Source organism: Podarcis liolepis, assembly GCF_965112155.1.
Source record: "Podarcis liolepis genome assembly, chromosome: 3".
NCBI lineage: Eukaryota > Metazoa > Chordata > Lepidosauria > Squamata > Lacertidae > Podarcis > Podarcis liolepis.
The window spans coordinates 83,470,065-83,495,108 of NC_139557.1; the positions used below are offsets into that span (position 1 = coordinate 83,470,065).

Sequence of the window (25,044 nt, forward strand, 5' to 3'; positions counted from 1 at the left end):
CAAGGTTCATAAAACACACGTTTGGTTTATTTCAAAGGCAATGCCAAACACAAAGACACACCTCAAAAGCAGGGCAGCAAAGGAATGCCTCAATATATGTTTGTGAAGCTGGAAAAAAAGACACAGAATGGAAAAGGAATTCTATCATGATGGTCTAAAATAAAAATAATAGTTTAGAAAGTCTATTGGGGGGGAATTCAGGTGCAGCCAAATTTCTGGCATGTTTACTCCCAAATCAGTCCAAATGTGATTAATAGGATTTATTCCCGAGTAACTATGCTCAGGATTTCAGCATGTCAGACCAATCTTAACTTGAAAGTAAATCCTGCTTTGCTTGCCAGAGCGTACTCCAAGTAAGGGATCATAGGACTGCACTTCTTTAATATACTTCAGAATTTTTTCTAGAGCTAGGGAAGCACTCAGCAAGGTCTGATCAAGCAGAAAATGGAAATTTAGTACCTAATGTTTGCTAGTTTCCCACTGACACAAACCTACAGGGTTACAGAAACTGCAGCAGCAAGATTTAGCTTAACTGCGATTTGTCAGTCCCTCTGTAAACATCTCTGGACAGCACCACTTGCTGTCCTGCCTGGATCTTCCTTTTATCCTTCTCTGCTACCACTGCCAGCTCCTCTTCCTAGTCCAGAGAGCAGTGGAAGCCAGAAGACCAACACAAGAGGCCGGAGGAAGTAAGCTATGCCAATATGGTAAACCCATCACCAGTGTTGGTACAGTTTCTCAATATCGGGGGGGGGGGGGAAGAGTCTGAATAAGTCTGTTTTGTTTCCTTGGAAGTTCCAGGAGGTGAGCACAGCACACCAGAACCCACACACTACACAAAGTTTAGTCACAAACTTTCTTTATACAATGCTAAACACATTTCACACCATTATCCATTTAAAAGAGATGTAGATAGATAACACATTGCACTGAAGCTTTCCTTGCAGCCACTGGGTACTATTTGCAATGGGAGCTCTGTTTTATCAGGCTGAGTGTTTATATCCAAAAAACAAACTATCGACCACCTACCTACCTATTTATAGAATTCAAATATCTGGTTATGTAGATTAGAAAGATATAATTCTTTGGGGGAAGGGAGAAAACGCTTTTGTTGGCATGAATTACGTAGCACAGAATTTTGATTTTTTTAAAAAAACAAACTTTAGTGCAGTATATAAACTAGTCTATTCTCTGGTTCTTTTACTGACACAATGACGGTAATAGAATCACTATCTGGATTAGCACAATAACTTCCCCAAGAGTATTACAGTCACCTTACAAGACAACAAAAGTCCCTCTCTTTGCAACCTTAAGAAAATGCCCATTAAGCAAAATGGTATCATAGAAACATCAAATTGGAAGGTACCCTGAGGATCATCTAGGCCAACCCCCTACAATGCAAAAATGTGCAGCTGACCCGTACGAGGATCAAACCTGCAACCTTGGCGTTAGGACCATGCTCTAACCAACTGAGCTATTAGTGGATGCTGAAAGCTTGCCCGAAATGTCTGTGAACATGCTACCTGTACTTAGTTGGAGTTGGGAAGGGAAATGTAAGAAACCAGGCTGATGTAACAGAACTGCCTCTTTGTTCCTAAGTAAGCTGAGTGGATTGCTGTTTGCTCCTCCTATGTAGTTCTAAGGCGGTTAAAAAGAAGGCATTTTTATGATACTTAAAATAAGGCATCTCAGCAGGATCTATATTTCATTAAGACTGCTGGGAAGGGAAATAAGCCAGGCCATGTACACAGCACACTAATAGCCCAAAACACAGAGACGGGTTATGACAAATAGATACTTCTAATGCCATCAGTCTAAATATTCTGGCAAGTCAGAAAAGTTATCTGGATTCAGCATGTACTTTATGCCAAAATGCAAGCAAACATCACAGCAGAGAGCTGCTTGTATCACCCATGGGAGCAGAATGTGTGCAATTGCCTTGGGCATGGGAGCAGAATGTGTGCAATTGCCTTGGACATCTGAAGCCCAGCTGGAGATTAAGAAAAGCAGAAGAGAAGTAGACCACTGTACTTCAACAGCTTCTACTTTTGTTCCAAACAAACTTTGCCTTGCCAGACCTCTGACTGCAGTCTGGACCAATGTAATGGGGAGGAGGAGGAGCTGTACAAAATCCACCCAGTTTAGCTTTAAGCCCCGACGTTCAGCAAACCCTGACAGCAATTGCCTAAATGGCTTGGCTGCACCTTAATAAGCAGAATTTTAGAGGAAAGGGAAAATTTGTCCTTCCCCCGCCATGTTACGGATATAATCTAACTTCATGTCTGGACACTGTAACCTCAACTCCTTATCACGTTCTGCAGCTGACAGGGAAATGGGCATCTCAAGACTTGGGGCCAGTTGTAGCAGAAGCTCTGAATTTCTTGTAAGGGTGAGTTCTCCACAAAGACATTGTGCAGCCGTCTGTCTTGTCCTTTCCCCTCTGTGCAACACACACTGCACACTGCAAATAAAAATGCACTGGAATTTAGTCTCCAAGCAATGTGACAACGAATGGCAGGTGTAAGCGCTTTATGAAAGTTGACCATTTTTAGGTATGTAAACTAATGCAGTTACGAGCAGCAGTTCATTTAATTCAGAAAAATAGGCCCAGCTGATTTTGACCTAGCACTGCAATGTTTAGAGAAGTGAAGCAGGAAAAAAAGGAGCACCAACCATGAATGAGGAATTGATCCAATGAGCTATTCTGCCTCTGGTAAATATTGTGCAAATGCCTTATCACTGCTATCCATTTACAAAAACAAAAACAAAAAGCCTATTTTCAGTTTCTGTATATTAAATACTAGATCAGACCTGTGAAACCTGTAAAATATATACAAAATATAATTATCACCAGAGCTATGTATTTTCTAACCTTCAAAATAAACCACAAAGTTAGGGTGTGTGTGTGTGTGTGTGTGTGTGTGTGTGTGTGTGTGTGTAGGCCTATAATTTCAGTGTCAGTACTAGTACTGAGTTTGTCTCTTCTAAATACAGACTGGTATACTTCCTATTCCAACACATGCACTTACAAACACATGACCATGCGTACAGCATTTCTTCCCGCTGTTTGCAGAGAAAGTCAGAATATACAGAGCTGTACATTATTTAAATTACAAAAAATGATGGAGGCGATAAACATCAGCACATGTAATTGAAAACCAAAACCGCTGAGAGCTACGAAAGGATATATATACACATGTGGAGAAGGGCGTTCTTATTGTTAAAAACACTGAAGACTCTAAGGATGATCTACAAATCCAATATGCTTCTCCAGCAAAGTCAAAAGGTGGGGTCATCATTGACCAACATACGATTGCAATAGAACTTGCCACGGTTAGGAACATGAAAATGAGAGTCCAGGTGAGGTATGGAGTTTTCACAACAGCATTGAATCATCTTTTGAGTTTGCATCCACTGGGATCTCTCAATAAAAACCCAGGAGTGTGTCAATTCCAGGCTATCCTTCACACTGCATGTGGTGCTGACCTGCAGGTCCCATCTAGTTGCTTGTCAAGTAGGCTGAGAGAAACTTTTCCCAATTGACTGTTTAGCTGGCAAAGGCACCTAGAAAACAAAAGGCAGCTTCTTGGGTAAAGAAGTCAGAAGAAACCTCAGCAACCATGTAATAGAAAGATGAAATGACGGAAGTCTTGTATGTGTCAAGAAACTAAGGAAGACACAAAATGCCTGAGGCAGAAAGAGTTTGAAGTGGGTGAGAAATCTGCCTCTCCATATGTTGTTGCATGAGAACTCCCATAATCACTGCCCATAAACCATGTTATAATAGAGCTGGTGATTTCTACCACTAGAGAAGGCCACTTGGGGCAACCTTGGGGCAACCTAGCAAGACAATCGGAGCACAACCAAATATGCCCAGTTATTGCCACTAGAGAAGCTGGCTAGCTTCCACACAGGAAGGGTACTTTTGTTGCCTTCTTCCAGGGTGGAAAGAGAAAAATATAATGAAACAATAATCTCTTCCTCATTAAATAATATTTCCTTCTCCAACCCAGTTTGATAACCTGGTGTTGCTTTTATTTTTAATCCTTTTTCTTCTCTCTTTCTTTCCCAGGATAAAAAAGAGTGTAATTTTATCTGGATTGCATTCACAGCAGCCCGATGACATTGTTCAAAAGGAAGATTATGGCAAAGGATTTACAATAGCATAATGAGATTATTTCTCTCCTTTACTAATGCCATGTTATCCTCTTAGAGTAAAAAGGCTAAGTTCTAGAATTAAAAGTTATTACTATTATGAAAATGAATATCAGAAAATTGCCCTGCTCTCTAGGAAGTGGAAAAATAATTAAACCAAAGACAAGCAGTTAGCTGAGAATGACATACTTGTCATCATTGTTCATATGCTTGCATCAAGGTCTTTGTACTTTTTAGAATTAGAATGCATCCAATGGAACACTGACAACATATATACCAGCGGCATATTCTTTCGCAGTGGTATAGGTGCTTCATCCAAGAAAGGTGTGGCGGTGGCCACATGAGAATAGACCTTTTCAGTGGTAGCCCCTGTTTGTGGAGCTTCACCTCAGGAAAACAATCCCTGCAACCAGGAAGCATTTTTGACAGCTTCCAAATGGGAATCAAAATATTTAAATCATCCTTTAGAGCTCTTCTTAAAATTTCTACTATGGCAGAATATGTAAAATGGAAGAAGGGCAGAATAAAAATGGAATACATTTTTAAAAAGTAGATTATACTACCTGAAAGTAGATTATACCTCCTGCAAAATTCTGCTTCTCTTTGCCAATGTACTTGGTTGAATCCTTCTGCTGGTCCTGCTTTCCTCAACCTTCCTGTCCCAGTTTCTCATTCCTACCATTCTGGCAAATTCAGAACCTGACTGCACTCACTGCTCCTCGTGGAACTTTGAATTGCAGGAGAAAGTCAATCCCCCCCCCCCGTTCTTTTGAAGCTTTTCCAGCACAACATAGCGGGATCTTGAGGCAGCTCAGCCACCCAGAAATCAATTTAGTTACTTTTGTTGCTCTGTTAAACTTTGCAGGGTTTGCACTGGTACCTCTTTCTTGAAGACTCTTCATTTGGTGCTCTGCTAGTCATACAGTCCCGCTATATGTGGTGGGCATTTGGGCAGGTGGTGCAAGAAGCATTCTGGTTCTATTTCAGCCCATTTCAGGCCTTTAGGCCTACTCATCCACTTTTGCTTCCAGTGTTTTATCTACATCTTTCCAGTTCTGTATCGCACATTGGCTATGGCTGCACATGTTAACTGATAGTTCTATGCAAAAGAGTTCTATGCTGAAAAGTCTCCATTCTCCCATGCTCTTGGCCATGCTGCTTTGGGAGCAACAACCCACAAATCTTGGCTTGTCATGTCATCTGGGTTCATGGTCTCCCCAGACATCTTCTGGACAGAGCGAGGGGAAGAGCCATTTTAGATCACTTCCCAAATTTGCTAGCATCGCAAGAGTACAAGCTGTGAGAAAATCCTGCTGGCAGCTTTCATTCAAAGGATGGATCCCTTTCTTAGATGACCCCTGCAGAACCACTGACACATTTCCACTCTTCACTAGTGGCACTGAATCAGGACACTGCTTTGCAGAAGATGGATTAATAAATCCATTTCCATCTGGATGTTCTTGGGTCTTACCACTGCTTTTGTGCATTGTGTCTTTTGCTAATGCTCCAGAAACCTGTGCAGAGAGAGCTTGTTGAACAAGGGAGAAATGCCTTTTGAAGGGATGTATTTCCCTCCTCGCTGCTCTCCCCACCCTTCTTCCTTTTTGTCTATTTAATCAACCTCAGCAAGAGCATCAGACTGCATCTCCTTCAAACACCTGCTGGTGCCACTCAAGTCCTTCCCATTATTTCCTTCTCCTGTTTCAAATGCAACCGAAGCTGCTTGTGTGTTCTTGTTGCACATGTTTCACCTCTTGCGTAATTAGTGCAATTTCAGTTTTCTGCATATTCTCCCAGGAAAGGAAACACGTACTTTCTGCACAAATGAGAAAAGCATTTTAAGTGATAAGCAGTGTTTTCATCTGTATTACTTCGCACTACATAAATCAGTCCTGCAAATCAGTCTATGGTCAGTGTAGAATTTGAAGTGGAGACCTATCCTCGTTTACGTTCATTTATTTATCTATTTGATGAAAAGTACTGTACAAAGTTAAGAGCCACACCCAAGCATCAGCTGTGCTTTCCTCGCCCTTCTCTGAAATAAGTATTCTCCTTAAACAAAACAAAACAAAATGCTGCCTAGCATTAAACAATCCTTATATCCCACTTTGTTTATATCCCACTTTGTTTATATTTATTGTTTGAAATAAATGGTGTATGGAAAGCATAAAAATAGTGGACAGAGATGTCAGCCGCAGAAGTGTTCTAGTCTGACAAATGCAGAAAGCAGTGGATGTTAAAGGCAGTTGTCAGATATGTACAGCCTTCTTTACAAGTGACCTAGTCATTCAGCTGTGCCAGACTTTTGGGAACTCACAATAACATTTGTTAGTTTGGATCCCAAGCTTCTGTGCTATGGTGCGTACACATCGAAGACTCACTCACATTAAGAAAATTTAAAAAGTAACATTCAAAATGTGGTGTCAAGTTATGTAGGAAAGCCTCACTTAGCATATTCTTTTTTAAAAAATCATGGTTACTGACCTTCATTCAAATCAGGATTGAAACTAGACAGATATGCAAAAAACCCACGCTTTAACTCATCTCAATTTGAAATTATTCTTATCATCAAATAAGAATAAAATTTAGAATGAAAAACAAACTGTGCACCAACCTTTCAAAGAGGAAGAATCTTTTCAGCAGTATTTCAGTTCAGATGCAACGTAGCAGGGAATGCAGTGAGGAGGGGAAAGGGCTCCAGTTACACATATATCCTTCAAAGAAAGGAGAGTATCAGCTTATCAACTAGGAAAACCCTTGGAACTCTGTTAGATCAACTTTGCAGCTGAAGACAATTTAACATCATTTTAGTAACTGGTTTTCATGTAACATCAGCGCCTGGAAGAGTTTTGAAGTCTCTGCCATCTGTATCACATTGCATATTCTCATAGTTTATGTAAAAATAATTTCCTGTTTATGATATGTTTAGGTTTCATAGAGAGCTCATTTTAAAACCTTGCCAAAGCACCCTGTGCAAAACGTTAAGACTTCTTTTATAAAATGCAGTGGTCTTTTTCTAAGGGAGAATTCTTTTACTGGCCCATGTATGTATGATATTCAATGCAGGCCTGGTATCAACCTTCCTCCATTTATCTATCTTAACAATCAATCAATCATATGTAGAAACAAAACAAAAACAAAACTAGCTTTTGCTTTTTAAAAAACAAAACAAAAATAAGGCCATCTATTGTGCAGCCAGGGAACTTGCTGTCCTCCAGATCCTGTTAAGACTCTACCTCTTCTAAATCCCATAGACACAGGCTCAAATAACGCATGATAACACATGCACATTAGAGATAAACTACAACATTTGGGTGTAGCTGCATGTAGTTACGCTTGCATGTAACAATAGGAATTTTAAATCTTTGAGTGCTAGTCCCTAGGCAGCCACAACAGCACCACTTACATACAAGAGGAAGGTATAATCAAGGCTGGGGGAACCCAAAGACTTACTGAAGTAAAAAAGAATAGGGAGGAAGAAGGTGGAAAGCCTGAGAGGGAGTGGGAAGAGGGGTGGTCTGGAATTCTGAATAGAAGCCTTCAACACTGCAACATTTTAATGCAAGGCTGCACTTATTTGTACTATTTGATGGGCACCTCGAGATACCTAAAAGCTAGTCTCAACTGATCACTGCATTCTGCAGGTGTGGGCTCCCACAGATACCATCTTATCAGTACAGGAATTGGGCCTTTAAGCACTGGAATTCCCTCTGTAGTCTTTACTGAAGAGCTTCCTTTTTCAACAAGCGTTTTAAGCAGAGGTCTTTTCCAGTCTGCATCTGTACTCACTTTTTAAATAGCTGGTTTAAGTGTATTATCACTTGTGTGTGTGTGTGCCACCCTGGGCTCCTTTGGGAGGAAGGGATGGGATATAAATCTAATGAACAGTAATAGCTATGATAACAGTAGCTTTTCTAATGTGCCCTATTGGAAATGGATGGCTATCATTTTCACTAAATGATTATTTATAGCATTCACATAATCATTTTGCTGGTAAGGATTTTGCACCAGCATATAGAATTCAGGTGTGGCTTTTGTTTTCCCTTGCAATAGCAGCAGCCTGAAATTAATCCAGCACAAGCTAAGCAAAGGAACTGGAGTGTGATATTCCTAAGGCTGTAGACATGCTGTAAACAACTTCTGAAGGTCATCTACAGTTCATCTATCTAGCTTTCTTTCTCTTTATCATCATGACAGACTTTGGCACTGTTTCTGTGAATGTCTTGTTATCCAACGGCTGTGTATTTTTCTGCTTCCAAAGGGTTGATGACACATGTCGCCGGAGTCATGTCTTATTATGACTGTAATCAGGAGTTCTGGGCACAAATTTCTTCAGAGCAAGGCAATATTGCAGTCTTTAAGAGAGAACCTTCTACTTATTTGCAGTAGCACCATCATGATCCACAAGCCATTCCAGTGGTATTTTAAATCTTTAAACTTGTCAAGCTTATTGTGCTGGGGGTTGAGCAGCAGCCCAGCCTAACAGAAGAAAGGGAGAGTAAGCAGAGCAGCCTGCTCTTGGGGGGTTTTTAATTGCTTTTCAGAAACTGGAAATGGTGACTCTCAAAGCAACTTTTCCTCAAGGGAATGAATTTTTAAATTTTTTTTAAAGCACACACAGGGGGAAAAACCCACCTACAATTCAATCTTGCTCTAATAATTTATATGACAAGCTTTCGACTAGAAGAGATTCACTTAACTGCCACTCATGTGCCAGAGGACTGTTTGTGGACTCGAGAGCCTTGCTCCCAAAGGATATCAGTAGAAGTTCTGTGTCTTAAACTGTCAGGAGCAGAAGTCAGGCAAACTCCATGTAGAACTATTACAAACTCAAAGTCCCTGTTTTGAACAACTCTGCTATCTCTCACCTATACAAATGTGTATATTTGCATAGCACAAACTGCAGGAACCTTTAGTTAGCTTGCAACTGCAATGTAAGAATTTGGGATGAGGAACACACAACATTTCTAGCATTCTAAATTATGTTTCAATTACTGTAAAGCCAACTTTTGCGTAAGTTTCAGCCTCATTTTTATCCCAAACTTACTAAAAAAGAAAGATTATTCTAAAAAGAATAAAGACCTGTTTTTCACATGCTTACCTAGCTTTTTGGTTGAGCACAATTCTGGTTCAGTTGTGGGGGGTTTTGTTTCTTTTGTGTTCTATATTATTTGACTTGTGAGGGCTGGCATCCCTTCTTTCCAGTGAGTAGTCTTCAGTGTTTTTACAGCAGCGATTACTACAGAAACTACAGCTCTTGCACTTCTTATCTTGGAAGGATGGACAAAACAAAACAAACTGAAAAGAATACTACAATGAATGGCAAAATGATGAAAAAGGTCTGTTTACTACAGCACAAAGAACAATGTGAAAAGGAAGACAAGTTTAAATATTGTTGCATAAGAAAGGGATGAAAATAATACAAGGATGAGAATAAGTAAAATGATAGGCTGGAACATCTGGGAAGGTAAATACAAAGACAAGATAACGCTATGTTAATGAAGCAGCAAACGTAACATTTCAAGTGAAAAGAATGAAAGAACCACACCTTAGGCTTAGTCTTGTGAACTGGGTGTGTGCAGTACGGCTGACTGCTGCATGGGACAAAGATGCAGCAGTCTCAGGAAGCTCTTTCCACCTTGGTGCCGGTCCTCCAAAACATGACTAGAGTGGGAAACTAGGATGATGCCAGCAAATTCCAGGAACCCTCTTTATTGTGAGATTTTGTGGGAGAACTGTGAGTTTGTTCAGCCCTGAATGAGAGCAAGGGTGGGTGTGTACAGTCTTGGAGCTGAGGAGGTGTGTCAGGAGGAGAAGGATATTGGTCTATATTTATTAGTAACTTGCATTAATGTAACAGTTGTATATGCAACACTGTTGCTGTTGAATTGTATTAAATTGTATTGTTGTTAAATTGCCTCTTGCTGTTGTTTTTGGTTTCTGTGCTTAAAGATATTATTATATATTAAGCTTTACAGAAATCGCCTGACCCCCCCCCCCCAAAAAAGGGAAATATGTACAAGGTCACTTTGAAGCTAGCTGTCTAAAATGACTTATGAAATGCCTGCCAACCAATTCCACTGAATTAACCCAAGTTTCCGCAATTTAAGAGAGGAACAAACTGTATCTCAATGTATCTGTACAATTTGTAACAGGAAGTCCTTTCAGCTACGGATAGGGGCCTGAATAGTTTCAGGTTCAGAAGAGATAAGTGCATTTTGTAAGACAGGGAAGAAGAACATCAGAACTGCCCTAGAAAATACTGGTTAAAATTCAGTATCCATCTTCCATACATCTTCATGGCACATAATTCTATATAACCAGGTCACTTCTTTGCATCTCAAATGATAATTATTCAAACATTCTGCCAGGCATCTGATCATTTTTGCCATGTTACTATCTCAATTTTAATGTGCAGATGGGGGCTCCCTAAACCCTGAGCTGATCATGGTTTTAACATGTGGCATATTTCAAAATATGATCCGCTCCCCCAGAATAAACTGTAGCAGAACCTTTGGCCGACAATTTTATTATGAGACCACTTCTGCTTTACTGTTCACTGTATTACCTCCTTACCACAGGAAGTATCTGGTATTTCTCCTTCAAGGATGCCTTAATTTGTCGCCGGTGAGTCCAAAGGAAGGGGCAAGAGACAGGGAGAAGCAGCAGATGGGAAGAGGGGGCTCTTGGCTCTTGGCAATGGGCTCATGGAAGAGGTGTGGGCAGTTGCCAAGTCATGCCAACCCATACCAGCCCTGTGTGGTGCTAGTAACCCAATTATTGTGACTACGCTACAAACCTGAAACTAAGAAAGCCACAGCAAATTTAAACAATGTGTCTTTCGTGATATATAAGAATGTAAGGAAAATGCCAGTCAACCATCCATACAACACCTTGGGCTGAAAGTTTTTACCTAGGCATCTTATGAAGTAAAAGTCTACCTGACTCACTGACAAAGGTTCATCTGTACTTCGATCATCTGAAGACTTTGGAACTTCTAGTGTGTCAATAAAGGCCTGGAGCTCTTTTCTAAATGCCTTCATCTGGGCATTTATTCGGTAAAGAAGTTCGTGCTCCCGTATCCTACTGCCATCATCTTCATCATCCATAAGTCCAAACAGGTCCCCATTTGCCACATAAATTCTTGCCTCTGTTATTATGGTGCTTGTGTCCGAAATCAGGCGGTCAATCGTCTTGCCAAGGCGTTCCGCTTCGCAGCGGATGTCCTTCATTTGCTGCCGGTCTGTGAAGCTTTTCTGCCACCCTGCTGGTGCTGGGTAGAAGGATCTAGTGGGGGTCAAGCAACGGATGTTGCGGACCTCCTCTGAGTCACTCTCCCCACCGATGGGACCTTCCCTCTTGCGGTGTGGAGGACGAGAATCATCATCGCTTTCTTTCTTCCCCGCATCGCTTTCAGCATCACTGTCCCTGGGGCTGCCCCGGATCCCTAGATGAGAGGCCAGGTCATAGCGCTGCATGTTGGACATCAAGACTCGGTTCTCATACTGAAGTTGCATGACCTTACCACTGAGTTCATTGATCTGCATGCGGGCAGCTTTGAGCTCTTCCTGGAGCGCTTCTGTCTTGGCGCTGTCATGATGCCTTGAACTGTCATGAGCCCCAGTCTTGTATTTGTATTTGTTCAGCTCTGCTGTGATGCGCTTGTTTTGTTCTTCTACATCAGCCAAGTTTCTTCTCAGCAGCTCCGTTTCATCTTCAACTAGCTGCAGATGCTGCCGTAACTCAGAGAGTGATTCATTCTGCTCCCCCATGAGCGGGTTGGCTGCCCCTGAGAAATCATCTCCTTTCAAGTCATCAAGCTCTGCTTTCAGCCCTCTGTTTTCTACTTCCAGCTCCACTATTTTCCTTCCCAGAATATTGGCTTCTTCCTCTACTAACCTCAGACGAAGCTTGAGTTCTGATTCTCTTGTGGTAGGTGGGCCTCCAGCCTCCCCTTTTGGTAAGGGACTGTCTAGATCACCATAAAATGATCGATATTTTTGTAGTTCATGTTCAAATCTGTCCTTTTCCTTGTCTATTTTGGCCAACTTTTTCCTCATCAGGGTAGCTTCTTCTTTGATGAACTGCAACTGGCATTTCAGATCTTCATTGTCCTCCTTAGAAAAAAGAAAGAAGATCCAACAGTTACTAGACAAGTGATGACACCATTTGGCAATTCAGCAAATGAAAATTCCAAATCCTAGAATAATAGCCCCAGTGAACTCTATTACTCTATTTGATACACATTTCAAATATCAAACAAAATCAAAATGATTTAAAAATCATTACTCCATGTTCTGAACCATTACACCTCAAAACCTACTCAGTAGCAGGTTTTACACTCTACCAAGGGCTATTTCACACATTACACAGAAACAATCTGCCAGCAATTTGTCAATGTACTATCAACAGGAAGCTGCAACCTATCATAACTCCCTTAACAGTACCCCTGTATGACAGACACGCTTGTGTTTATTGCATTCACAGGTTATGTTTTACGTATAAGGGTTCACCTAAAAACAAGTGATGTGTGAAGTGGCCCTGGGTTTGGTCATGAGAATTGTTAAGATTCTGAAAGCTAAAAATCTCTCTGACCAAGAAATAAAGGACATCAATATAGCAGGGACATGGTCTGTGCCATCTTTTCAAGTAAAATATAGCTGTTTCCATTATTTTTCCAAGTATCATTGTAAGAGCCATTCAAGAATAAATTTCAATAAATAAATTTCAGGAGTGCAGATGCTAGGAACTTCTCTATAACTACCTTCTAAATAGTTTCAAGTGGACTGATAGGTATAGATGACAAAATAAATTTATCTGTAACACAACTGAGCTGAACACCATTCAACTGTGTGCAACAGTTATACTTGGAGAAGACCCAGCAACAATTCCATTTATTTTAATGGGTTAACAATGTATATGACTCTGGTAAACACAACCCAATATATAAAAATATACTGCTATAGTTATTAAAACTACATTTAAAAATTTGGTTACTAACAGGCTACTAAATGAGCGCCATAAAAATAGTCACTGTTTTCCAATTAAGTTGAATAAGGAAAGGCTTGCATCAATGTTTTTTTTATTTCATAACCATAAGGTTTACTGGGTTGTGCCATGGGACAGACAGAAGTATTTGAGGTTACCTCAGTGGGTGTCTGCTGTGACTTTTTTTCTGATTTTTGCAAGTCTTTGCTTCCTCTTCTTTTCATGGACTGCTATAAAAGAAAGATAAGGTATAGTATGCATTTTACTAAATGTGTTTGTTTATTTATTTGTTTTACAGCTGTGTATCTCCAACTAATACACAACAATATATGCAAATACAATAAAACATTGAACACTGTTAAAACAATGCAAAATAATAAAACGATTGGCTAATCCTGAGAAAAGTTAACAACTCAATAGGCTTGACTGCAATATAAATCCATTAAACCATTGAAAGCACAAGAAGCTTTTTCAAAAACCAATGTTGTTTTTACCCAAAAATATTGGTTGCTCCACAATTCAGAGACCAGGATATTTTTATACAATTCATGTATAACATACTTTGGAGTACTTTGAATATTAAAAACAATAATTCGCAAACAGTCCAAAAAAAAAGTAACATAAAAAACCTCACCTGGAACCAAAAAGCATATTCAGCATAACTGTAAACAGACTTTTTAGTTGGAAGTAAATGACCCAAGATAATTGTAAATAGTTGTCTCCCAGATATGTGCCCTTTATTTATCATGATTCTGTAATAGAATGATTTTGATACTACTTTGAAGATCTAAGGATGCAATAAAGGAACTCCTTTCCCCATACAAAACAGGAAGGTCTGTTTATTTCTTTGGAGGTCTTCAGCAAATGCTCTTAGCATGGTTTAAAATAAAGCAGTTTAAGAGAATATTTTTTTTAAAATCTCAAAACAAGAGAAAGCAGGAAATAAAACCTCAGCATTACACACACCCCTACCTAATAATAATAATAATAATAATAATTTATTTATACCCCGCTCATCTGGCTGTGTTTCCCCAGCCACTCTGGGTGGCTTCCAACAAAAGATTAAAAATACATTAAAATATCAGTCATTAAAAACTTCCATAAACAGGGCTACCTTCAGATGTCTTCTAAACATCAGATAGTTGTTTTTTTCTTTGACATCCACACCACCATATCGGTTTAAATGTTGAAACACATTTAAGGGCTGGGGGTATGAAAAGTTTTTCACCACTTACTAAAAGGAAAACAAAGAAAGTGGCAAGCAAACTTCCCAGAAGGGGAGTTGCAAATATAAAGTGCCACAGTGGAAAAGGCCTGCCACTAACCAGTTCAAAGGGTAACAAAACCAGAGCAAGGCCTCCAGAGCTGATCTTAACACCCAGGTGCTTTCAAGTGGAAGCAGTGGTCCTACAAGTAGCCTGGCCCTAAGCTGTTTGGGGATTTACAGGTCAAGAGCGACACTCTGAACAGTGTATGGAAACAGACCAGGAACCAGTTTGACTGTTAAGGAATTGGCAAAATGTGTCATTTTTGAACAGACCTCAAAGGCAGCCCCACGTAGAAAGCATTATAGTGAACTAAACAAGATGCTGCCCGTACATAAATAACTGTGGCCAGATGCAAAACATTCGGTTCCTTTGCAGGCAAGAGGTAGACAAGATGACCTTTGGATACTGTCATCCCCTACAGTTCTATATCTTTGACTTGAAGAATGCTGTGTTCCTGCCGCCCCAGTATGCCCTACAGCTTTGTGAGGCCCAGTGTTCTGTGAAGAACATTTCATGACAAGTTTAATATCCTCGGTTGCCTGTCTGATGTTTTTAGGTTTGCAAAAAGCAAAGCATTTTTATCCTTTCTTTGAATTTCAACAGAAATTAAAGGCAGTTTTGACAAGCAACGTATTAACAGTTCAGTAGAAAGAGATAGCACTTGTTTACCACTCTTCTACCTCTATATATATATGGAATACACAAACTTCATATTGCTTTCAATAGCATATTAAAGTTGATGAAAATTCAGAGGAAAAATAAATAGACAATCCACAACTCGATTTAGCCACGGTACTTGAATTGGATTTAAGGATGGGCCTCTATATGTCCGCATCATAATCATGTGATCCTGGTTTTTTAAAAGTGGCAAAAGTATTCATCTTTACTAGCAGTGATCCACAGTTGTCCATAATCACTGCAAGTAACTGGAAGATGACAGGCTAGCATTCTAAAAGGTAGCCCAGCTAAGAATTCAAATGGAAGTAGAAAAAAGCACCAGTGGTTTACACACATACAACTGCTGGCACAATGGGACTTTAAATTTGCCTGCTTTCCGTCCAAATCTGCTTTGGAGGGTGACCCAACACTCCACAGCTGATTTTGAGCACATACAGAGGCCTGGGGAGCGGGGGAGAAGAGTGGCGCTGTGGGTTAAACCACAGAGCCTAGGACTTGCCGATCAGAAGGTCGACGGCTCGAATTCCTGCAACGGGGTGAGCTCCCGTTGCTCGGTCCCTGCTCCTGCCAACCTAGCAGTTCGAAAGCACGTCAAAGTGCAAGAAGATAAATAGGTACCGCTCCGGCGGGAAGGTAAACGGTGTTTCCGTGTGCTGCTCTGGTTTGCCAGAAGAGGCTTTGTCATGCTGGCCACATGACCCAGAAGCTGTACGCCAGCTCCCTTGGCCAGTAAAGCGAGATGAGCGCCGCACGACTGGACCTAATGGTCAGGGGTCCCTTTACCTTTACTTTATCAAATACACACCTTTCTGTTCAGTGCAACGCTAGGTGCTGTTTTTTCTCATCTTTTGTGCTGTTATAGGGTTGAGATCCATTTCCCCCCTTTTACATTCAAGCTACATGTTCTCCGGCTGTTTTAATTATGCTGAATAATATAGTGCTAGAGTGGATGGGGAACTAACCAACTTGTGTTAAGTTCTCATGAAAATCCTCCTGCTCAGATTTTGCATCTCTCAAATGAAAGTCAACCACACTGAATCATAGAATTGTAGATTGGAAGGGACCTCGAGGATCATCTAGTCCAACTCCCTGCAATGCAGCAATATGCAGCTGTCTCATATGGGGATCAAACCTGCAACCTTGGCGTTATTAGCACCATGCTCTAACCAGTTGAGCTGTGTGAAATCTACCTCCCTCTACCAATATCAGGAAGGCCTACTTTCCTGGTATACTGTCATTTTTACAACCATTGAACTAAATCACATTATTGTAATCTAAACTGCTGGCATCTATTCCAATTAAAGGCAGAGTCAAACCAAAGGCATAGTCATATGCTTCTGGTAATTAGGTTTCTAGGGCACACACTATCAATCATGCTTTAAATTAATATAAGTATCTGTTTATTATAAGCAACCAGAATGGCAGCAGGTGCAGAGGAAATATTTCCAAGGCATGATGGCCAGTCATCTGAAAACTGGAACAATAAATTTATTGGATATGCAAGTTTCAACTAAAATTAAATTTCAAATTCCTTATCTGACAAATGTGGTGAATTTAGTATTTGCATACAAACACCTGCAATTCATTCATTCACACACACACACACACACACACACCCGCCCCCCAAAAAAATAACAGCCACAGGCAGCTTGGGTAGCACACAAACAGCAAAACAAAATCAGTTAGGAGAGATGCCAGGCAGACCTCACTAGGTAGAGCATTCCATGGAAGCAACACCTGAATATACAGAACCACAACTGAATAGGCCTTCCTCTCTTGTCACCATCCTTTGAGACTGCAAAGGGCAGAACCAAAGAAGGGTCTCAGAATAAGGTCTAAAGGTCCAGGTCAGTTCACAGCAGGAAAGGTGTTCCAGATATTATTGGGGCCCTGAGCCAGAAAAAGCTTTATAGGTCAAAACCAGTACTTGGAATTGGACTTGGAAGCATACATGTAGCCAGGACAGAGCAGGTTTGCCTCGAACGTGTCAACAGTTGGGCAGATACACTGAAGCTTCTTGAAGGTAATTGAAGCTTCCAACTCATTTTCAAAGGCAGCCCAACATAAAGTACATTGCAATACAGTGGTGCCTCGCAAGACGAAAAGAATCCGTTGTGTGATTCTCTTCGTCTAGCGGTTTTTTTCATCTTGCGAAGCAAGCCCATTGAAGGATTAGCGGATTAGAGGCTTTTAGAGGCTTTTAGCGGCTTATCTGCCGATCGGATCAGCTGATAAGTGGCTTAGCCCTATTAGCGGCTTTTAGCTGCTTTTAGTGGCTTATCAGCTGATCGGATCAGCTGATAAGCGGCTTAGCGGCTTAGAAAAGGGGGGGGGGATGAAAAAAAAACCAGCAGGAACTCGCAAGACATTGTCGTCTTGCGAAGCAAGCCCATAGGTGATTTGTTTTGCGAAGCACCTCCAAAACGGAAAACTCTTTCGTCTAGCGAGTTTTCCGTCTTGCGAGGCATTCGTCTTGCAGGGCACCACTGTAATTCAGCCCTGAAGTTACCACAGCATAAATTACTGTAACCAAATTTTCCCTGTCCATTCCATAGACATGATAAAAACAAACCTAACTACTGTGGTAATTATTATTAGCAGCAGTACGAGCAGAAATAAGAGAAGAACTATTCATAATTTGGAGCAGTTATTAGCACTTGTAACCCAATCCCTGCATACATTCAGATATTACATTTTTTGGTGTTTAATACTGATTAAACCATTTAATCAGTGTGGTACAGTGTCACTTTGCACATATTCTACTTCTCCTCATGAGAGAAGAAAAGAATGGTGTAATACAAACTACTGAGGTATTATGTTACCCAGAAATTACCTGGGTAAGAGTCTCATTTATTTTCTTCCAATACCCTGAGTGTCAAGATATTAATCAATGGTATCACCATCTATCTTCTTTCAGTAATCTCTGCCTGGTTTGTCTTACAAGCATAGATACAGCAGACTTCTTTCTTCTTTGGCTCCTTACTCCATTACAGGAAGCCACAAAATAATTCTTCCTGGTATGGAAACTGGGGACTATTCAATTTTTTTACCAATGAAATGTTCTCTGCACCAACATACATAATTCCAGTGAGAGCTTGCCCAAAGATAAGTAATCAACCAATCAAACAATAAATGTGAATTTATCACCACCCGAAAACAACAGCAAAGCTGGGTGGGGAGGAGGGGTTGGGAAAACAGAAGCAGCAGAGATATTAAAAATGGGGGCTGGATTAACAGAAACGCACACTAAAAGAGCATCATAAATCCTGGTGTATAATTAGCTGTCAATTAGGATCCAATATGATGTTCAAGAGACAGGATATTTCTGCAGTCAATTTAGATTGACAGCGAAAGATGCAAGCCAATACAAACACTCCCTTTCACAGCGTGGGTGCCAGTGAATGATCTAGACCCTTTTGTAATGAGGCACAATGCAACTGGGCCACACCAGCACAATGGAGGCCAAATTTTAACAACTCTTAATATAGCCATTTGAGTGCTTGATTAGCAGTTTCATTATCCAAATACAAACCAGTAAATAGTTCAGTAAACCTGAAAGGCTATGTGGATTTATCTATCGCTAATTAATAACACAGGTTACAGTATTAGGAAGCACGGCAGTAAGAAAGAAATTTGGGCTAGTAATATTTGAACTGGGTGTTGCAGTTCACTATCACAAATCTCATAGGACTCATGCAGGTTGTTGGATACACCTACAAAGACCACTGGATTATGGCCCATAGTTCTATGTTCTCTAAACTCAATGGGAGTGTAAGCGGTTGAACTAGCAGCTTTGTTTGGCTTTACTTTTTCTAAAAATCCAGTAGCACAGACATGCCTTATTTTAAGGTAAGAAGAGTCCTATTGGATCAGATCAAGTGTCTATCCAGTCCAGCCTACCAGATACCTATGAGAATTTCATCAACAAAACAAAAGCACAAGAGCACTCTCAATAGCATTCAAGAATAAATGTACCGTATTTTTCGCCCCATAGGACGCACCTAGTTTTTTTGGGGGGGAAATAAAGGGGAAAAAAATTATTTCCCCCCCAGGTGCGCTGTGCTAAGCCCGAAGCTTGGGGCGTGCGGAGCCCAGCGCGCCCCAAGCTTCTGGGTGCTGGCAAGGTCTCCGCTAGCCGTGGGAGAGCCGCACGGCTCTCCCAGGGCTAGCGGAGCGCTGCGCTAATCCCGAAGCTTGGGGCGTGCGGAGCTCAGCGCGGCCCAAGCTTCTGGGTGCAGGCAAGCTCTCCGCTAGCCCTGGGAGAGGTGGGTCTCCCACGGCTAGCGGATAGCTTCCTGAAGCCTAGCGAGCGAGAGGGGTCGGTGCGCACCGACCCCCCTCGCTCTCCAGGCTTCAGCGAAAGCCTGCATTCGCCCCATAGGACGCACACACATTTCCCCTTCATTTTTGGAGGGGGAAAAGTGCGTCTTATAGGGCGAAAAATACGGTATCTCATTTCAAAAACAGGTACAGGGAATGCTTTTCAGCAAACAAATACAAATCTCAAACCTTTCTACTCATCCATGAAAACCAACAATTCACAGTAGAAGGCAAAAACTGACTAAGAGCAAAGGTACGAAAGGGGCAGCCATTTTTAATTCTAGGAACTGTTTACTGTTTCCCTCATTTATGTTCTCATTTCTACGAAGCAAATTATTCATTGAGTTTTAGGATCCTTACTTAGTCAAGCATTCTGAGAATCTCTGACTTCCTCCTCCATTAAGTGCATGCACTACTATTCCAACCATTATAAAATTCAGGGTAGAATAAAAACTCATTTCCCCAAAAGTAAATACTGAACATTAACCTCTTTCATCCTGTCAAGTTCGTTCTGCAGAGCCTGTTTAGCAATCTCTACTTCTATCAGCTGCTGTCTTAACTTTTCATTTTCATCTTCTGTGGTGGTACGTTTTTCTTCCACGTTTTCCAACTCATGGTGAAGTCTCACTGAAACATCTTTTGCAACCTAATGGAACAGAATTTTAAAATTTAAAGACAACATTTTTGTGGCGAAGATAATTATGGGTTGTATACAGTGCTGTTTTTCTAAAAAAATGTTTAGGGGTACTCTCATTTTGACTCAAGAAAATCATGATTTTATAGTTCAAATCGGGGGAAATAAATACAGTAAATGGACAAAAGTACAAAGATTCACAAAATATTAAGGGGTATGCATACCCCTGCGTCCCCCCAGAAAAAAAGCGCTGGTTGTATACAATGTTAGTCATACTCAGCATAGACACATAAAAATTAATAGGCATAACTCACTTAGGTCAATTGATGCAATGGGTCTACTCTTAAGTTTGATACAACCCTATGATCATGTGATGTTTATAATCTTGTTTTCAGCCAACAAAAACAGAGCTGATTAGTGTATTCTAGAGCCAGAATGGCATTCTGATTAGTTTTGTCTCCAATCCAATTCCATTTTAAAAACATGAGCGCCTTCATTACAAATATTTAGGCACCAGGCCAAAACTCTTCTCCCAGGCCTTTGGCTAATTAAATACTTTATATGGCCTTTTAAACTGTGGGGGGTATTGTTTTTGTTTGTTACTATGGTATGCATTCTTTTTATATATATATTGTAAACCATCCTGTAATCCTTGGGTGAAGGGTTTCACAGAAATTTAATTAATTAATTAATTAATTAATAATTATTATTGTTATTATTATTATTATTAAAGCTCAGTTCACATACACTCTAGCTTATTCCTGATTATTTCCAGACAGTGTGACTCTGAGCACTGATAGTATCCCATGATTACAGGACTTAGGTAGTACTTGTATATGGAATTTCTAGGTCAAAGACCAACTCTCTATCTATTAGAACACTGGACACAATGCTACCCAAAGCTGGACTTTAACATGGGAGTCTCACTTGCTTTTTCAGTGAAACCTATTTACAACTGGAACTGTACACCTTATAATTAGTTAATTAATCAAGTAACACTTTAGTAGATAAATCATGGGTAGCAATTTTATTTGGTGAGTACAGATTTTCACTTGTTTGAAGGGCAAACATTTATTTTTGAGCTATTTTGCTTCTGGTGTGCAAAATGGAATGCAAAGGAAACCCTTAAAATGGCTTTTCTTTCTAATAATGAGTGATGAATTACAGATTGTATCCAACTTATATCACACTCAAAGCATACTCAGTGAAAACAATTGATACAACTTAAAAGTTCATTGTTTTCTACTGCAAGTATAATTTAAATGGATTCAACCCTCTATTAAATTCTAAGTTATATTTTCAAGATGTGTCAATGGGCAGATTCATTTCAAGCTAAGAGGCTCTGGCATTACAGAAATGTATTTCAGCTTATTAACGGATCAATGAATTAGTTAAAAGCAGTAGTGAACAACATGGTGGGTTGGTGGCTGCACCACTCACCTGACCTCCCTTCCAGCCGAGTCACTGAGGCGTCAGGCAGTGAGGTGCAAACATGCCAGTGGAGCCAACCTGTCACTCTAGTTGGCCCTTTCTACTGCGCTGTCTTTGTCCTCCCTTCTTTCCATCCCAATATGCAGTAGTGGCTCAGCTGAAGAGAGGTCAAGTGAGCAGCACAGCCTCATCCCGCTTTCCACAGAGCTCAATGGAACAACTGTCAAAGCAACAGAGTGTAACACACCTGGGAATTTACTCTCTGATAACTGGAAAAGGGGTAAATACAGTAGTACCTCCTGTTACCTAACCCTCTGGTTACGTAAACTTCAGGATGCGAAAGCGGCAAACCTGGAAGTATTTGACCAGGTTTCACTGCGCGCATGCACAGAAGCAGTCTTCAGGTTGCAGAAACCTCAGGATCCGACCGGACCTCCAGAACGGATCCCGTTCGCAACTGGAGGTACCACTGTATCTGAAAGTGAGCTATCTAGAAAGTGAGTTCTGAGAGTCAGGATCCAGGTCATCAAATTACTGGCTCTCAGAGCCATGAGGCAAATCAGATCTCTGCTTTCCGTTGAACGACTTGAGCCTACGATACTTTCATAGTCTACCTGTACTTCCCCCTCACTGCCTTCCCACCTACTTGCCAGCTTTTGGTCCTGTTTACCTTCAGGTCTTGCTCCAAGCTTCGCAAAAGTTCTCCGTCAATCTCCCCGGTCTGTGCATAGCGGAGCCTCTTGCGCTCTGCCTTTCGAAGACGGTACTGAAGGATCCTGCAGTTTTTGTTGGCCCTCTCCAATTCGTGGCGCATTTCTTGCAGCTGGCAGGCATCCTCTTCAAAGAAGCTGTCCCTCATCTCATCCATCTCAGTCCTCAACTCATCTATCTCATTCTGGCACCCGTTCAGAAAGGATAGTCGGAAATGCACCAGGCAATGCAAGTTCACATTAATAAAACGAAAGGAAAAATGGGACTTAAGTTGATCTTCACTTAAAACAACAACAACCAGAAGCATCAATCACTATCTTATGCCTGCCCTTCAAACATCACATGTGTGACATGTATACGAAGAGGTAATCAATGATAAAATCATGGGTGGATGAGAGTTATGCAGTGTGGGAAGAACTTGGTTTTTCCACCAGCAGGAGTGGGGGACAGAGGGTCAAATATGGCCCTCCAGGCCTCTTTATAGCTGGCCCTCAGAACTTTCCCTAAGCCATGTGCCCTTCTAAGGCCACACCCCCTTTCACTAGGCAGTGCCCTCGCTGACCCTGCTCCACTCCCTCAAGTGGCTTTCCCTTGCTGGGATGGGATGTGTCTATGGTCTTTTGCTTGCCTGGATGGAGAAAGGTGTGTGGGGGTGTGTGTGTGTGTGTGTGTGTGTGTGTGTGTGTAAAGCTGTGTTTCCCAAACTTGGGTCCTGAGCTGTTTTTGGACTACAACTCCCATCATCCCTAGTTAGCAGGACCAGAGGCCAGGGATCATGGGAACAGCCAGACACACAAGTTTGGGAAACACTGGTGTAGAGCAACTTCTGACAAGTGACTGGATGTAAACTCCTGTAAAAAGGCAAGAGTCATATCCGTTGTCCCACCCACTTTTGCCCCTGACCATACCCTCTGGTGTCATGCAACTCCTGGAAGTTGATCCAACGCTTAGACTGAAAAAGGTTCCCCACCCCTGTGATACAGCTTACCAGTTCTACATGGGAACACAATTTTGTGTGCTGAGTCTTCACTTTCTCAACACACCATAGCCATAGCTAGACAGCGGAATGATGGCTTGCTACTCTGCTGAACATTTTACCACTAACTGTAAAAGTGTAGATGTACTCTTAAAGACATGCCTGGAATGCAAGACCCTTCCCTCACGGATGAGACAAACTGTAGAGGGAATGTGATCTGAAAAGAGTAATTGTTATGCTGTTATGTTAAGCATTCTCCCTTAACATTCAGAATAAAGTATGTCATGAAGGCACAAGTGCATGCAGCAAACAGGATGGATAGCTTCCTCTGCTGGATGAAAAGCCAGGGCCTTACCATTGCACAGCATGTCAGCCATGCATGTTTGAGAGCGTCTGAAGGGAAAACACGTATGTGACATGTGAAAAGCATGCCACAGGGAGTGATTATGAGGCAAGGCACACACTATATAGTGCTTTTCGCCATCTGTGGGCTACCATCAGGTCTGAAATGGCCAGGGCTAGTTTCCTCCAAGGGAGCTCAACTTTTCTGAGGCAGAAGTTTCCCACATTTTACCAAGGGAAGAGAACAACAGGAAGCTGCACTATTAAGAACTAGAATGGAATATAATGGTTTTCCTTTTCGGGGGCGGACAAAAACGACTATCGTTTGTACAACCCCCCCCCCAAAAAAGGACGGACCCCTGCTTTCTTTCCCCTTTTCTTGCACCTGCTGCTAAGATGGGGGGGGGGTATCTGTTCTCTATCACTTCGCCTCCTACAAGCCGGGTTGACAACAGAAGAAAGAGCAGAATAAAGGGCTCCCCTCCCCCTCCCGGCTGGGCCACACCCGCCGCCGCCCTCCTCTCCTCCTGCTCACCTTGAGGGCCTCGTTCTCCTCCTCCAGCTTCTCCATCTCCTCCTGCAGCTGCTGCCCAGGGTTCAGGCTGAGGGCGCCTTCGGGGCCCGGGGCTCCGCCGCGGCCGCTGCCCTCTTCGGGCCCAGCCAGCGCCATTGGAGACTGGGTCGGCGAGGCGGCGGGAGGCGCAGGCTGGAGCTGCTCCTCCGCTGAGGCGCTGCCGTCGCCCTGGTTGCTTTGCATCTGGGCCCACCGCCCCTACGGCACCGGCCTCCTTCTGGGATGGGAGGCGAGGCGCTCAATTGGCGGGCATCCTTCCTCCCGCCCGGGCCTGCCCCTTCCCTGCGCCACAAGAAGATGGAGGAGCCGGCGCTGCCTCCTTCCCTCCCTCGCTTTGCAGAGAGAGACCTGCCGGCTTCCCCCCGGACTTGGGCGGCGGCTGAGCAAGCGCAAAGCCAGCCGCCCGCCCTCCGTCTGGGGGGCTGCCGGGAGCCCCGAGCTCGGCGCCTTCGAGAGGCGCGGCCTGCCTGTCAGCCGGCGGTCCCCGCCCACTGCCCTTCCCAGGCTGGGTGGGAAGGAGGGAGACGCTTGGCCGGTTGCTGCTCGTTTCGGCGGGGGCTCCCCTCGGACAAGGAGTGCTGCCTCCGCTCGGGGGCTGCTCCAGGGCTGATGTTGCCGGGGCTGAGAGAAGCAGGCCTGAGGGGTTCTTGTAAGGGAGCCTCCCCCCCCCCCGCAGGGTCTTCATCATCTTCTTTGGCGATCACTCGTAGCCGAGTAAGATTGTCTTCCGTAAACACGGTTTTAATAGTGAGCCCGTAAGTGACCGTGGAGGTCAGTTCTAGGTCCACACGTCCTTCCCCAGTGGGGACATAGGTTTCTGGGCGGGAGTTAATCATGGTGAGGGTTTGCCGAGCGCGCCTTCCTCTTAGCGCGTTTCTCCCTTTCATCCTGAGTTTGAGTGTCTTCAAAGCCCATTCAGTAGCACCTTAAAGACCAACTAAGTTAGTTCTTGGTATGAGCTTTCGTG

General features: G+C 42.3%; 1 protein-coding gene across 11 annotated transcripts; it reads right to left on the reverse strand.

Annotated features, from left to right (window-relative positions):
* On the reverse strand, positions 1-24,567 carry LOC310703968 (microtubule cross-linking factor 3-like). Of its 11 annotated transcripts, XM_083496867.1 has the most exons (11): positions 24,039-24,112; positions 23,324-23,378; positions 22,145-22,369; positions 19,897-20,055; positions 13,302-13,373; positions 11,097-12,272; positions 9,257-9,453; positions 6,770-6,869; positions 4,736-5,971; positions 1,971-3,564; positions 1-1,938 (listed from the first exon to the last, which is right to left on the reverse strand). In XM_083496867.1, exons 3-7 carry the CDS (start codon positions 22,340-22,342, stop codon positions 9,286-9,288), a joined length of 1,773 nt encoding a protein of 590 aa, XP_083352993.1. In that variant the 5' UTR covers positions 22,343-22,369; positions 23,324-23,378; positions 24,039-24,112; the 3' UTR covers positions 1-1,938; positions 1,971-3,564; positions 4,736-5,971; positions 6,770-6,869; positions 9,257-9,285. The 11 variants fall into 11 exon arrangements, with proteins under 11 accessions (XP_083352993.1, XP_083353001.1, XP_083352996.1 ...); XM_083496875.1 differs by lacking the exon at positions 23,324-23,378 and having other exon boundaries at positions 9,257-9,425; positions 11,106-12,272; positions 24,039-24,567; XM_083496870.1 differs by lacking the exon at positions 23,324-23,378 and having other exon boundaries at positions 11,106-12,272; positions 24,039-24,567.
* Between the last annotated feature and the right edge of the window lie 477 nt (positions 24,568-25,044).